A 12,528-nucleotide genomic window follows, 5' to 3' on the forward strand; every position below is an offset into this window, starting at 1 on the left:
GTCACTTCCCTACATACCAGCAATGCCCAAGTGGAATTTGAAATTAAAGAGTGCCACTTATATTTGCATACCCCCCCAAGTTAAATACTAGGTGCACATTTAAAAAATAATTACAACAAGATCTCTATGAGGGCAAGCGTATAACTTTGATGCAAGAAATTGAGATCAAACAGGTGTAGAAGGAACGTTCCTGCATAGGAAGACTCAAGGTCAAGAGGCCAGCTATTGCTGACCTTATAGATTTCCTGCAATCCCGCTCAAAAGTCCAGCATGTCACTGTGTGATATTGACCAGTTGGCCCTAAGTTTACACGAGGCAAAACACGCAGAGCCGTTAACACAGGACAGCAGAGGTGGAACCGAGTTGGAGAACTGAACTACGGACTTTAGGGTTGCTAGAAAGAAAGCTGCCATGAGCAAGACCATGTGGTGTTGGGGAAAACGGACAACTAGATCAACGAAATGGAATAGAGAGCCCAGACACAGACCCCCATTGACAGAGTCAACAGTTCTTTGACAGAAGAGTGAATGGAGCAAAGGTAATCTTCAGCAAACAGTGCCAGAACAAGTACACACCTGTATTTAGAGAGATGTTAACACAAAATGGGTTAAATTACGTCAGAATGGATCATAGACCTCAATGTGAAGGGCAGAAGTGTTAAACATCTAGAAATCACATGAGAAAATCAAGGTGACCTTGGGTTGGTGTTAAGTGTTTATTTATTTTATTTTATTTTTTAAAGCTATTTTTTTTACATTTATTTCTGAGAGACAGAGAGAGACAGAACACAAGTAGGGGAGGAGCAGAGAGAGAAGGAGACAGAGAATCCAAAGCAGGTTCCAGGCTCCGAGCTGTCAGCACAGAGCCTGACGTGGGATTTGAACTCACAAACTGTGAGATCATGACCTGAGCCGAAGTCGGACCCTTAACCGACTGAGCCACCCAGGTGCCCCCAAGCTATTTTTTTAATGTTTATTTATTTTGAGAGAGAGTGAGCGTGAGCAGAGGAGGGGCAGAGAGAGAGGGAGAAAGAAATCCCAAGCAGGCGCCACACTGTCAGCGCAGAGCCTGATGTGGGGGCTCGATCCCATGAACCGTGAGATCGTGACCTGAGCCAAAAGCAAGAGTTGGGTGCTTCACCGACTGAGCTGCCCAGGCACCTCTGTGATCAGTGTTTAGATGACCCATGGAAAAATCATCATTACGTTGGACCTAACTGAAAATTTTAAATATGTGCGGGAAATACTATCATGAAATGCCAATCTACAGACTGAAGGAAAATCTTTGCAAACCACCTCCCTGATAAAGGGCTTGCATCAAACCCTAACTCAACAATAAGAAAACAACCCAGTTAAAAAGTGGGCACAAAATCCAGACATGTCACTTGCATATGATGAGTAGGCATTGGAAGAGATATTCTGTATCAGGCGTCTGCAAGGAAATGCAAATTAAGACAATGGGACACCACCGCACACCGATTAGAAGGGCCAGAACCCTGATGACGCCCAGCGCTGGTGAGGACGCTGAGTGGCAGGGAGCTTACCGCTGGTGGGAGCACAGAGTGGGGTGGCCGCTGTGGGGGACAAACAGTCTGGCGGTTTCTTACAGAACTAAATACACTCTTACCGTACGTTCCAGCAATACTGCTTGGCATTTACCCAAAGGGACAGATGACTTAGGGCCATGAAACATCTGACACAGATGTTTACAGCAGCTCTACTCATGATTGCCAAAACCAGGGAGCAACCAGGATGCCCTTTGGTAGGTGAATGGATAACAGACTATGGTCCATCAGCTCTAGAAAGAAATGAGCTCTCACGCCACAGAAGGACATGAAGGAGCCTTGAATGCATCTTACTAGGGCAAGAAGCAGATCTGGAAAGGCTACGTACTGTGTGATTCCACTTACAGGAGATTCTGGAAGAGGCACAACCATGGGGACCTGGAAGGATTAGGGGTTGCCAGCGGGGTTGGGGGAGAGGGATGAACAGGCAGGCATGGGAGCTGGCGGGACAGTAAAACTACTCTTGTGGGTGCACGAAACTCTGCATTTGGGAAAACGCATAGAATGTACACACATAATATAAACTGTGGACTTTAGTTGACGATAGTGAATCACCGTGGGCGCATCAGTGGCGACAAAGGTCCTGACGCAGGATGTGAACAGTAGGCAAACTGTGGGGTGGGGGCAGGGGCACAGTCTATGGGACTCTCTAGGCCATCTGCTCTATTTACTGATAGACCTTAACCCGTTCGGACAAGAGTTAAGTCAGTTAAGTTTTTTAAAGCGTCTGTTCCCTTTATTCGAGGACTAGTAAAATACCCGTAAACAGAGAAAAATGAGAAACCTTGAACTGTCACAAGAAGAGAAAAACCTGACGGTTGTCTTTGTTTTACACAAGAGGGGCTGTCTCAAATGAATATTTTTTTAAGTTTGAGAGAGAGAGCACGCACTTGAGTTGGGGAGGGGTCCAGAGAGGAGGAGAGAAAGAATCCTAAGCAGGCTCTGTGCCGGCAGTGCACCCACGACCCCATGGGGCTGACACCAGGCCACTACCCAGCCTACAGTGGGCGGGGCGCTGCTGTGCCTGTGGGGTCAGGTCCTGCCCCTGGCGGGGTGCCCGCGGAGCGTCCCAGCCCCCACATGTGGTCGCAACCCCCAAGCGTGGTAACCGCCCCCCGTCTGCTCCGTGCAGGCCAAGAAGGGCATCTCCTCCCACCTGAGCACACTGGCCGACTTTGCCATTGAGATGTTCGACGTCCTGGATGAAATCAACTACCAGTCTTACAACGACTTTGTGCTCCGTGTGGGTATGTGGCCTCGGACGCCAGCATGCTGCTCCTGCCCCACCCAGGGCTGGTGGCCTGGCCCCTCCTGTCCAGGAGGGAGGGCAGACCTCCCAGGGGCGGCCTGGGGGCACAGGGACAGCTGCCTCTGAAAGGGTCCTGGGAACCGGACCTGAGACCCAAAGGGTTGCTGTTGAGCTCATGAAACGCCTAAGTCCACTCGTGGTGGGCGGGGGGCGGCGGGGGGTGGGGGTGGGGGAATGCTCCAAAAATGGTTGCTTGTGGTGGTTCTAGAATTCAGACGTCCAGTGTCCAGTAAAAATCCTAAGAGTCAGGCTGAGTGTGAGGGTGACGGCAGGGGTCTGCGGAACCTGGCGCCCGCCCGGCCCAAGTCCCTGTGTCCTGCTTTCTCCTCTGGCCGGGACTCCACCGCGTGTAGTGACGTGGCAGGAGACAGAAATTCTGTTCCCGCTCCCCCATGGGGACCTAGCAGGGAGCCTGGCCCACCAGCCATGGGGGAAGTGGCCCTCGGGCCCCTGTCTGGGCCCCGCGTCCTGCACACCACACCGGCACCCCGCTGCTGGGCTGGGACGTAGTGCCTGTGGCTGACCCAGAAAAGTCTGCGGGGTGCAGTGTGGGGCGACGTGACGTGGCCTCTGCAGGGCCAGGAGGCCCCAGTTCTGGGATGGCTGCAGGGGTGATGGGCACTCACACCCTGAGCCACGTGAAGAGAAGGGGGCCTCCGTTCCCCACTTCAGAGCACCCCGAAATAGCGTGAACGTTTCCGGGCCCCATACCCTACAAGACCTGTGGGGTCGCAGCCAGGGAAACGGAAGGGGGCGGCAGTGTGGGGGGTGCACTGCCGTCCTGAAAGGCCAGGCCTCTGAGCAGTGCGGGGTCTCCGTTCCAGGGAATGGGATTCAGGATGAGGACGGGGCCGTATGCCCAGGCTTCCAAACGGCCCCTTCGGACCGGACAGTGTGCCAGGATCCCCAGGACCCCACGACCCCAAGAGGGGAAAACTCCTGCCCTCGGAAGCCTTCCCGGCACTGACGGTGCTGACGCTGTTTTCCAGGCATCAATGTGGGCCCTGTGGTGGCCGGGGTGATTGGGGCTCGGAGGCCGCAGTACGACATCTGGGGGAACACGGTCAACGTGGCCAGTCGGATGGACAGCACCGGCGTCCAGGGCAGAATCCAGGTCAGTTCACCACGAGTGCCGAGGCTGGGAGACGAGGCGCAAGAGGTGGGGGCCGGCTTGGCGGGAGTGGGCGGCCCTGAGCCCCAGGGCCTGGCAGGGACAGAACGCTGCCTAGCACGGCGTGTCCGTGGCCTGTGGGGCGCGTGGTTGTTGCTGTCTGGTTTGCTCTGTGGCCGCGGGGGTTGGCTCCCGCATGGCTGTGTGCAGAGTTGGGGGCGTGGTGAGGGCTGGGGTCCCAGTCAAAGACAGCGAGCCCCTCCAGCATGCAGGACCCTGCCCACGTGCCCGGCTGCCTTAGAGGGAAGGGCTTCCTGTGGTTTTGAAGGGCAGGTGCTGTGAGATGCCTGGCCCTGACCCCCCGGACCGGCCACCCCAAGGCTTGGGGGCAGTGACAGCTCTTCCCAGGTGTGCAGGGCTGTGGGTGGCTCTCGGGACCTCGGTCAGGTTTGCGGGGGCTCACACCACAGGCCCTGGGGCCTTGGGGGGAGGAGGCCTGTCCCTCTGTGTGGCTGCTGCTGGCCTCTGGGGGCCCATGGGACCGGGACAGTGAATGCAGGGCGCTCTGTCAGTGGCCCCGGGTCCAGCACTGGCCTCCCCCTCTGCCCTGATGCCTGGCAGGGTCCTCGAGAGCTGTGTAGAGGCTGCCAACTCCCCGGCATCTGCGTGTTCAGTCGTTCCTCCCACTGCCCCCCCCCCCCCCCCCCCCCCGCCAGCATCCAGCAGGTGCTACGTCCCTCTCAGGTGCCTGGCAGGCCCTTGGGTTCCTGGGTTTAAACTGTCAGGAGAGCTGTGCCCAGCACAGGACAGGATCCCCTGAGGTGCGTCTGCACATCTGCAGTCCTTCCTTCGAATTTCTTTTATTGTCGTGAAGTTCGCACACTTTCCCGCATCACTGTGTGTGGTTCGTGAACAGCTCGAAGGCACTGAGTGACCCCACCTGCCATCCAGGACCCTGCGGCCTCCCCAGGACAGGTCACACGTATGAGGGGACCTTGGTGAAGCCAGGCCACTGTCCCAGGTCCACTAAGTTTCCAAAATCAGATTCCAGCAAGCCCCCGCCACAGACTGTGGCCGTTCTCCACAAAGTGCCTGCCTCCCCCGCCCCACTGTCATACCGCAGGGACCGCCCTTCCATGGCCCCCGCCCCCATGCTGCATGTGGGTCTCTGCAAGTCCTGCATGGCCACATTCTGACCCAGGTGCCCGCCTCTCAGGGTCCCAGGGCTCCGACATGCCCTGACCACCTCTGTTCCTGGAGACACTTCTCCTGCCAGCGGCCCCTCACTTGGGCCCCCTCCCGTGTTGAGCACGCCCGCCAGTAAATGCTTCTTATGGGATCCTTCCTCTGCTGGGGCCCAATAAGACATTTGGTTCTTTCCTCAAAGAAGCGAGTGAGGGCCCCAGATGTTAGCGATGCAGGTTTGTGTGTCCCGCCCCTCACTGTCAGCCGCTGGAGCTGGTCCCGCCCAGGCATCCGGCTGGTGCCCGGGCCTCCCCCTGGAGAGCACTGCTTTCTCCTGCGTGCCCGTGGCTGGCTGGTGTGCAGGCGGCCGAGACCCCGGGCTGTCCCTTTGGGGATCCCCGCGGCCCCTTGGGTCCCCGGCTCTCTATGATGCTGGAGATAGGCTGTGGCGGGTGGAGGAGGGAGCCTCCGGGCGGCCCTGCCCCCAGGATCCTCGCCCGCTGACCCAGAGGGGTGCCCGCTTGCTTTCCTCCACTGCAGGTGACCGAGGAGGTTCACCGTCTGCTGCGCCGGGGGACCTACCGCTTCGTGTGCCGCGGGAAGGTCAGCGTCAAGGGCAAGGGTGAGATGCTGACGTACTTCCTGGAAGGCAGGACGGACGGAAACGGCTCCCAAGCCAGGGAGCGGAAAGTGTGTGGCTACGGGCGAGCCGGCCTCCAGGGCAGACTGGGCACGGGCCCGCCCCCGGTGTCCTCCATGGCCGGCCTCCCGGTCAGAGCTGGGATGGGGGCTCTGCAGGGCTCAGGGCTCCCCCCCTGCCCCCATGGCCAGCACCTGCCCCCCGGAGCAGCTGGGAAGGAGGCTTAGCGGAGCCCACGCTGGCTGCCGGGGGCTCAGGGCACAAATGTGCGGGGCGTCTGGGCCTCAGGGGCTCCAGCAGGGACCAGCCCGGCCGACAGCAGGGCCGGGTGCCAGCAGCTGGGCTGTGGAAGGGGAGCCGTCCAGGCATGACCCGAAGCAGCCGGGCAGTGACGGGCCAGGGGCAGCCCTGCCCGAGTGGACTTGAGGCTTTCACGGGACTGTGCTCGCGCAGTCCTCTCCTCGGTGGCAGAGAAGGAGCAGCTGCCTGGGAGCGGCCGGGTCAGCGTCAGGCTCTGGGCCCTTCAGGACATCCTGCGGGGCTGCAGGCTTCCATTTAGCCAGAGCTGTGGAGCTGTGGCCGGCGGGCGTGAGCGCGAGTGTGCCCCTAGGCAGATGCACCATGAACCCTGTGTGGTGGGGCCTGCGTGGACAGAAGCCAGGCCTCGCTTGGCAGGGCCGTGAGGGCAAGAACGCGACCCAGATGGCTGGGCCCCTGATGGGTGGTTTTGGGGAGAACAGACAAGCCCCCTGTGTGGCTGTGCAGGTGGTGGGGACACCTCCTTCCAGAACGGTCTTTGCTGAGAGCCAGAGGCGGGTCTTCTGGAACTCACGGGCCCCCGAGCCACGTCTCCACATCAAGACCAGCGTCCTCCCTGTTCTGCGCTGTGCTGTCCCTTGACCCCTGACGGCACCGGTTCCTACAGACCCTGGCTGTTCTGGTCACCGTGCTGGTCATCTTGGTCTCCAGTACTTACAACATGAGCCTGCATGGATTTTGAAACAAGTGAACCTCACGACCCAGAGAGAGCTTGGGCGGAAGAACCAGCGGCCGGACGGGGAGTCTCGGAGTGAGTTTCGGGCTGCACGTGCGGGTGTCCGGCCCCCTGCAGGGAACTGTGCAGAGGTCTGGGAGTCACCTATGTGCGCAGGGACAGACCGAGGACGCCGGGATGTGCTGCTGGGGGCACAGGGTGGCAGCCGGGGGAAAGGACAGACCAGAAATACCCGGACGAGACATTCGGGGGCCTCAGCTCTGACTGCAGGAGGAAGACCGTTTTGGCACCGGAGGGGGTCTGGGCAGACAAGTCCATCTGGGGACCAGTCCTGACCTGCAGCTCCAGCATGCAGTGCGGGGGGCTCTGGGGGACTGAAGCCAGTGAAGGGGCCTGGGGGTCCTGCTCCCGGGGATGTCCCCAGGCTGCTCCTGCTGGAGGCCTGCGAGGCGTGGCATGCTCCGTGGGGGGCGACCCTGCCCAGCCGTGTTGCCGGGCGGGGGCTCTGCGGGGCAGTCCGCGCAGGTTCAGGACAGAAGTGGGTGGGTGGACAGCCTCCCTCCTGAGAACAAGCTGTTTGCTGGGCCAGCAACAGCCATCGCTACATCGACAAGGTCTCAGTGGCCCGGCCCGCGCACCCCCCCCCCCCACCGCCCACATTTAGAGACATGGCATGATTCCTTCAGGGGAACCTGAGTCACCTCAAGAGTCCTGTGAGCATGTGGCCCATGTGCCTGTCTGCACCCAGCTGCAGGGCTGGGGACCTGGCCCGTCTTCCACCCAGGGCAGGTTGGGGGCCGGGGAGCGGTGGACGGCACTGTGGCCTGACCTCGTGAACGTGCTCTGTCACAAGACAGAGGGGACTTTACAGGAATTGAGGGTACGGGCCTTCAACTGAGGCAGGGTCCTGAGTTCCCTGGGTGGCCCCGGTGGGACCGCGTGTCCCCTCGAAGTGGACGTGGAGGCCGGGCGGTCAGGACGGCCCAAGCATGAAGTTGTTGTTAAAGATTCGGGGCCCCGGCCCTCAGCTGGCGGAGATGGGTTGGTGGCTCCCCAGACACACACAGCAGGTTCCAGAGGCGGGTGGATGCCCATGGGACTCTCAGTGGCCCTCTGGCCTCGCTGGGCCCAACCCTGGGTCCACGGAACCAGGATCAGCTGACCTCTGTGACCAACTCCGGCAGCGAGCGACCGTCGGTCACCAGCGGCTCAGCCCCGCGGCTCCCTGGGGTGCAGGATCCGTGTGCCGCCTCAGCGGTCGCTGTGTGCCATCTTCCTCCATACTTGGGATGGGACTGTAGGATATTGCCTTACTTGTTTTTACTCTTGTACAGAGTTCACGGACAAACGTTAGCCTTTTGCGTGGGGTCCTCTCTGAATTATTTGAGATGCTCTGTAAACAGCACAGTGTTTCACACGACACCCCTTCGCTCCCACCAAAAATGAGAACAGCCCGTCACCATGCGAATGACACCCTTTACCCAGATGTGCGATGTCCCCAAGGCCCCGCGTCTCTGCTTGGGGAAGCCAAGCCCTGCTTGGGGGGCACTTTGGGGTGTCCCTTGGCGCCCCCGCTGTGTGCTGCTTATGCCCAACCTCAGTAGACTAGAGAGCAACCCCAAACTTCCAGATGCTTCCACGGACCATGGGGCCGGGTGGTCCACTCCACAGGATCTGTGTCCTGCAGGGTGGCACCCCCCACAGGCCAGGTCCCCCGAGCCTGTACTTTTATCAGCCTCCAAAGCCACCAGAGCTTCCAGACACCTTCTGTCACTAGAAGCAATAACAACTTTAACATGTGGAACCAAGCCCGGTGCAGAGCAGACCGGTAACTCAGACACAAGCCATGTGCACACGTGTGCCCAAGTCGAGCCATGCTATGGGGGGCCGACACCTCCAGGGCCCCCCCCAGCCCCTCCTCCAGACCCAGCTCAGGCTCCTCCATGGGCTTTGCTGTCGGTGCCCCGGGCACAGGGAGCAGAGGGACACAGGGAGGGCAGGCTGGGGTCTGTGCACATCTGTGACTCCCCTTACGCTATCTCTGCGTGTTTCAGAGCCGGGACGCCCATCCTCCCCACTCAGCCTGGTCGACACTCGGGCTCCGCGCTCAGACAGGACCCGGCCAGCCTTCAGAGGCACACACCCCAGGTCCCCTGTAGCTCCATGCTGGGCCCCATCAGCAGCCTAGACATACCGAACCCCTGCTTTGTCCCACTCAAGGAGGAAGGGTCCGGTTGGCCTTGCCCTTCTCTGTCTCGGTCTGGTGGACCCGTCTCTATCCCGGCATGTGTGTGCATGTGCCCTTGTGCGCTGTGTACCTGTGACTCCCTGAGTCGGGTCCTTTTGGTCCCTCCCTGGGAGGCAGGCCCCGCCCACTGCACCCATGCACGGCTTACCTGGCAGGTGCTCCCCCGCTGCCGGGCACTGAGTGGCCCCCTGACCAGCTGGGTCACAGCTGACACATGGAATTCTGAAGTGTGCAGGCCTGTTGGCTGTATGGAAAGTCACCCCCGGAAACTGACTTGACCCCGATTTTGTAGTGGCTTCGATTAAAAAAACATAACAAAACAAAACAAAAACAAAAAGTCCACCTTCTTAGAAGCTGTTGATTTTAAAATGTTTGGTTTGGTGAAATTAAGGGGCAGCTGTGGCCGGCTGGAAGCAGAGGGCATGGCCACGTCCTGGCGCCTGGACCTCCTGTCTGCCCGGCTGCGTTTGCTTTGAAAGTTCACATGGGACGATTGAGCCCCAACACCCTCTGACGGGACGTGGGAAACGTGGGGTGTGGCCTGTCTTCTTGTGGCATCTGGCGGTAGTGTTTGTCTTCACGAGTCATAGGCTGGAGTGGGTTGAAATCAGGTCCCAGGTCAGCTGGGGGTGGCCTGAGGACCCCCGTCCTGGAGGGCGGGGTGGGGATGGGGTCAAGGGGCAGACGTTCAGGAAGGCTCCATTTGGCTCAGCCTAAGGAATATACTTCTGCCTGTGCGTTTGGCCAGGCTGGACTCCGGAGGTGTGGGGTCGGCACTGGCAGCTGGTCCCGGGAGTGCGGGCCCCTGGGGAGTGGGGCCGGGTCCCCGATACTGTGGCAGGTGGCAAGCAGCCAGAGGCAGGCCCTGTGCCCAGAGACCGTGGGGGCCCCGCAGCAGTGGATGTAGCAATGCAGAGTGCCCGTGGTGGGAGGGACAGCCTGGTGTGGCCAGCAGCACGAGGCAGGGTGCCAACCCCAGACCCCGTGCCCTCGGGGCGCTCCCAGGGACGCCAGCTCCAGAAGCCGGCTGCTGTCTGTGCGCACCTGCAGGCCGGTCCTGTAGTGCCCGGGGACACATGTCACCTGCTTGTCCCCCTCGTGGGAGTAAACGTGATTGCAGGGGCGTCTGGGGACCACAGCTCCCTAAAGGGCTTTGTGGTAACGACTCCTACATTCGAATTTCTTAATTTCCCTGCAGATCCGTCTGTTTCCCATCAGATCTGTTCACACAGATAAACCGTAACTGCTGTGCTGGAGCCATGATTTGCTCACATCAGTGCGTATGTGTGTGTGTGTGTGTGCGCATGTGTGCATGTATATGGGTGAGTGTGTGTGTGTGCACACACGCCCATGCACGGGTGTGAAATGTGTGTACGTGTGTGTTCTTGCATGGGTGTGAAATGTGCATGTGTGTGCAAGTGCGTGTGTGCGTGTGTGTGTGTGTGTGCATACGCGGTCTGGCATGAGCAAAATACAAACCGATGGTGTGTTCCTGAGGCTAAGATGGGGTCACAGAGAACAGACTGAGTTGGGGGGCAGCCAGCCTGCCCCCAGGCGTTTGGTGGGACTGTCCCTGCGTGCCCTGCCTTGATTTCCCTTAGAAATCCCAGCCCTGGGAGGCGAGGAGGGGCAGGGGCAGAGCGGCCGTGGCCCCCACACGGCGCCTCTGTGTCCGGCCATAGACAGGAGCAGAGTCTCTTCCTGATGTTCTTAGAACCTTCCGTCTGCCGTGTCGGTGAGGAAGCCCAGGGCCATCGAGGCAGCAAACTGCCCGTGTTCTGTTGTTGGGTATGGTGGTTTCTGTCTTCAGCCCGTCTGGGCTCCCTGTGCACGGAGGCTGCGGAGGGGCCCGTAGATGGGGGGCAGGAACCCTGGACGAGGAGCTGGCGGGGAGCAGGGCACCTGCCTCTTGGCTTCACGGCTGGAGGCCAGGTCGTCGGCTGCCCGCGGCCGTGCAGACAGACGTCCACGCACAGGGCCCTCTTGGGTGACGTTGTCAACGGTCAGCGCGCCGACCACAGGTGCGGCCATGCCCTGTGGGTGAGGTCGCTCTGGACACAACCTCGATTCCTTTGTGCAATCTGTGCATTCCTCCCCACGCGTCACTGGATTCTGTAGGTTCCGCTCGGATAACCCCGGGAAGGGCTGGGGTGAAAACACGTCTGGACGTCTCCACGTGGCCATAGACGAAGGAAACAGCGCCTCTTTGGCGGCCCTCAGGGCCCGTTCCCTGAGCTGCGCGCCCCGCGGTGTCGTGAGGCACCCCGGGGCTCGGAGAGGTTATTGACTTGAGCGGCATCACACAGTGCAGAATGGCAGGGCCTGTCTGTCCTGAGCCCTTGGTTTTTGTCACCCTCCCCCCGCCCTCAGCTGACGCTGCTGGTTTGGATGGAGCTCCCTGCTGGTCCACACCCGGGCCGGCTCTGAGTGGTGTGTGGCCAGCCGCCTGCGGCTGTGCCCCGGGCTCGGGTTGGCCTCACCTGGCGTCCTGCTCTCCCCGGCACAGCATTTTGTGCTTTCGACTGCCGCCCCCACCAGGTTGCTCCAAGCCTGAGGAACCCTGTCTCCATCCCTTTCTGTCCTAAATCTGTGTGCTGCCCACCTGTCCTAGCCTGAGCAAACCGCGGAGCAGTGGGGGGACAGCTGCCCAAGTCTTCCTGCGAGGCCTCTCTGGTGTCAGGCAGAAAGGGGCCCCCAGAAACCCCCAGACCACACACACGCCTCCCCACGTACACGCAGCCAAGTGGCCCCCAAGTCCTGGTCAGAAGGTGTGTGAGCCCTGGAAGTCCGTGTCTGCCATGTCCCTCCTGATGGCACAGCCACCCAGTGCCTCACGCTCCTGGCCCGCTGTGGGCGGGCGGGGTCCCTCCTGCAGGTCGGAGGACAGCCAAGGGCAGGCTTCCCCGGGTGGGTGTGGAAGGCAAGACAGGTGTCGTGGAGGTGCCGGGTCCCCAGCTTCCCCGGCCCCGACCCCTTCTGCTCTAGGCAGCTCGGAGGCAAACAGTGTGCATCACCTGCCGGGGACTGATGTGTAAACAGAGAAGCCGTCCTAGGCCAGCCCCCCCCAGACCTGCCGACCGCTCGGGCTCACTAGTCGTGTGCGACGTGCGGGACGGTCTGTGGGAACGGCCCCTCTGAGTGCCCCGTCTGTGCACTCTCGCCCCCCATGGCGCAGACCATGGGCCCACCAGCAGCCAGAACTCGATTCTCACCTCCCACCAGCGGCCCCACCCGACCCCGGGCCCTGGACAGAAGCACATGTCTCAGGGGACCGCCGCACCCCCACCGTGGGGAGCCTGAGGAAGTCCACTGCGTCCCTTGCACACCCTGGGGTTCCACACCTCCGGAGCATCCGTCCTGCGGGGTCGCCCGGTCTTGCCTTCACCCTGTACAAATTATGGGCTCGCAAGCCACGTGCACTCAGAATTGCATGCCGTGAAACCCCCACGTGTGTGAACCCACTTTGAACTTGAAAAC

The 12,528-nt window shown here is 60.4% G+C and overlaps 1 protein-coding gene across 1 annotated transcript in view; it reads left to right on the forward strand.

The window, feature by feature from the left end:
- The window catches only part of ADCY1 (adenylate cyclase 1), a 104,403-nt gene extending 96,948 nt beyond the window's left edge, over positions 1–7,455 (forward strand). Inside the window, exons 18-20 of the mRNA XM_049642261.1 lie at positions 2,697–2,811; positions 3,863–3,987; positions 5,710–7,455. Coding sequence (XP_049498218.1) covers positions 2,697–2,811; positions 3,863–3,987; positions 5,710–6,036 — 567 coding nt within the window. The 3' untranslated portion in view covers positions 6,037–7,455. The remainder of the gene's footprint in view (positions 1–2,696; positions 2,812–3,862; positions 3,988–5,709) is intronic.
- The last annotated feature ends 5,073 nt before the right edge of the window (positions 7,456–12,528 follow it).

Source organism: Panthera uncia, chromosome A2 (assembly GCF_023721935.1).
Source record: "Panthera uncia isolate 11264 chromosome A2, Puncia_PCG_1.0, whole genome shotgun sequence".
Taxonomy (NCBI): domain Eukaryota; kingdom Metazoa; phylum Chordata; class Mammalia; order Carnivora; family Felidae; genus Panthera; species Panthera uncia.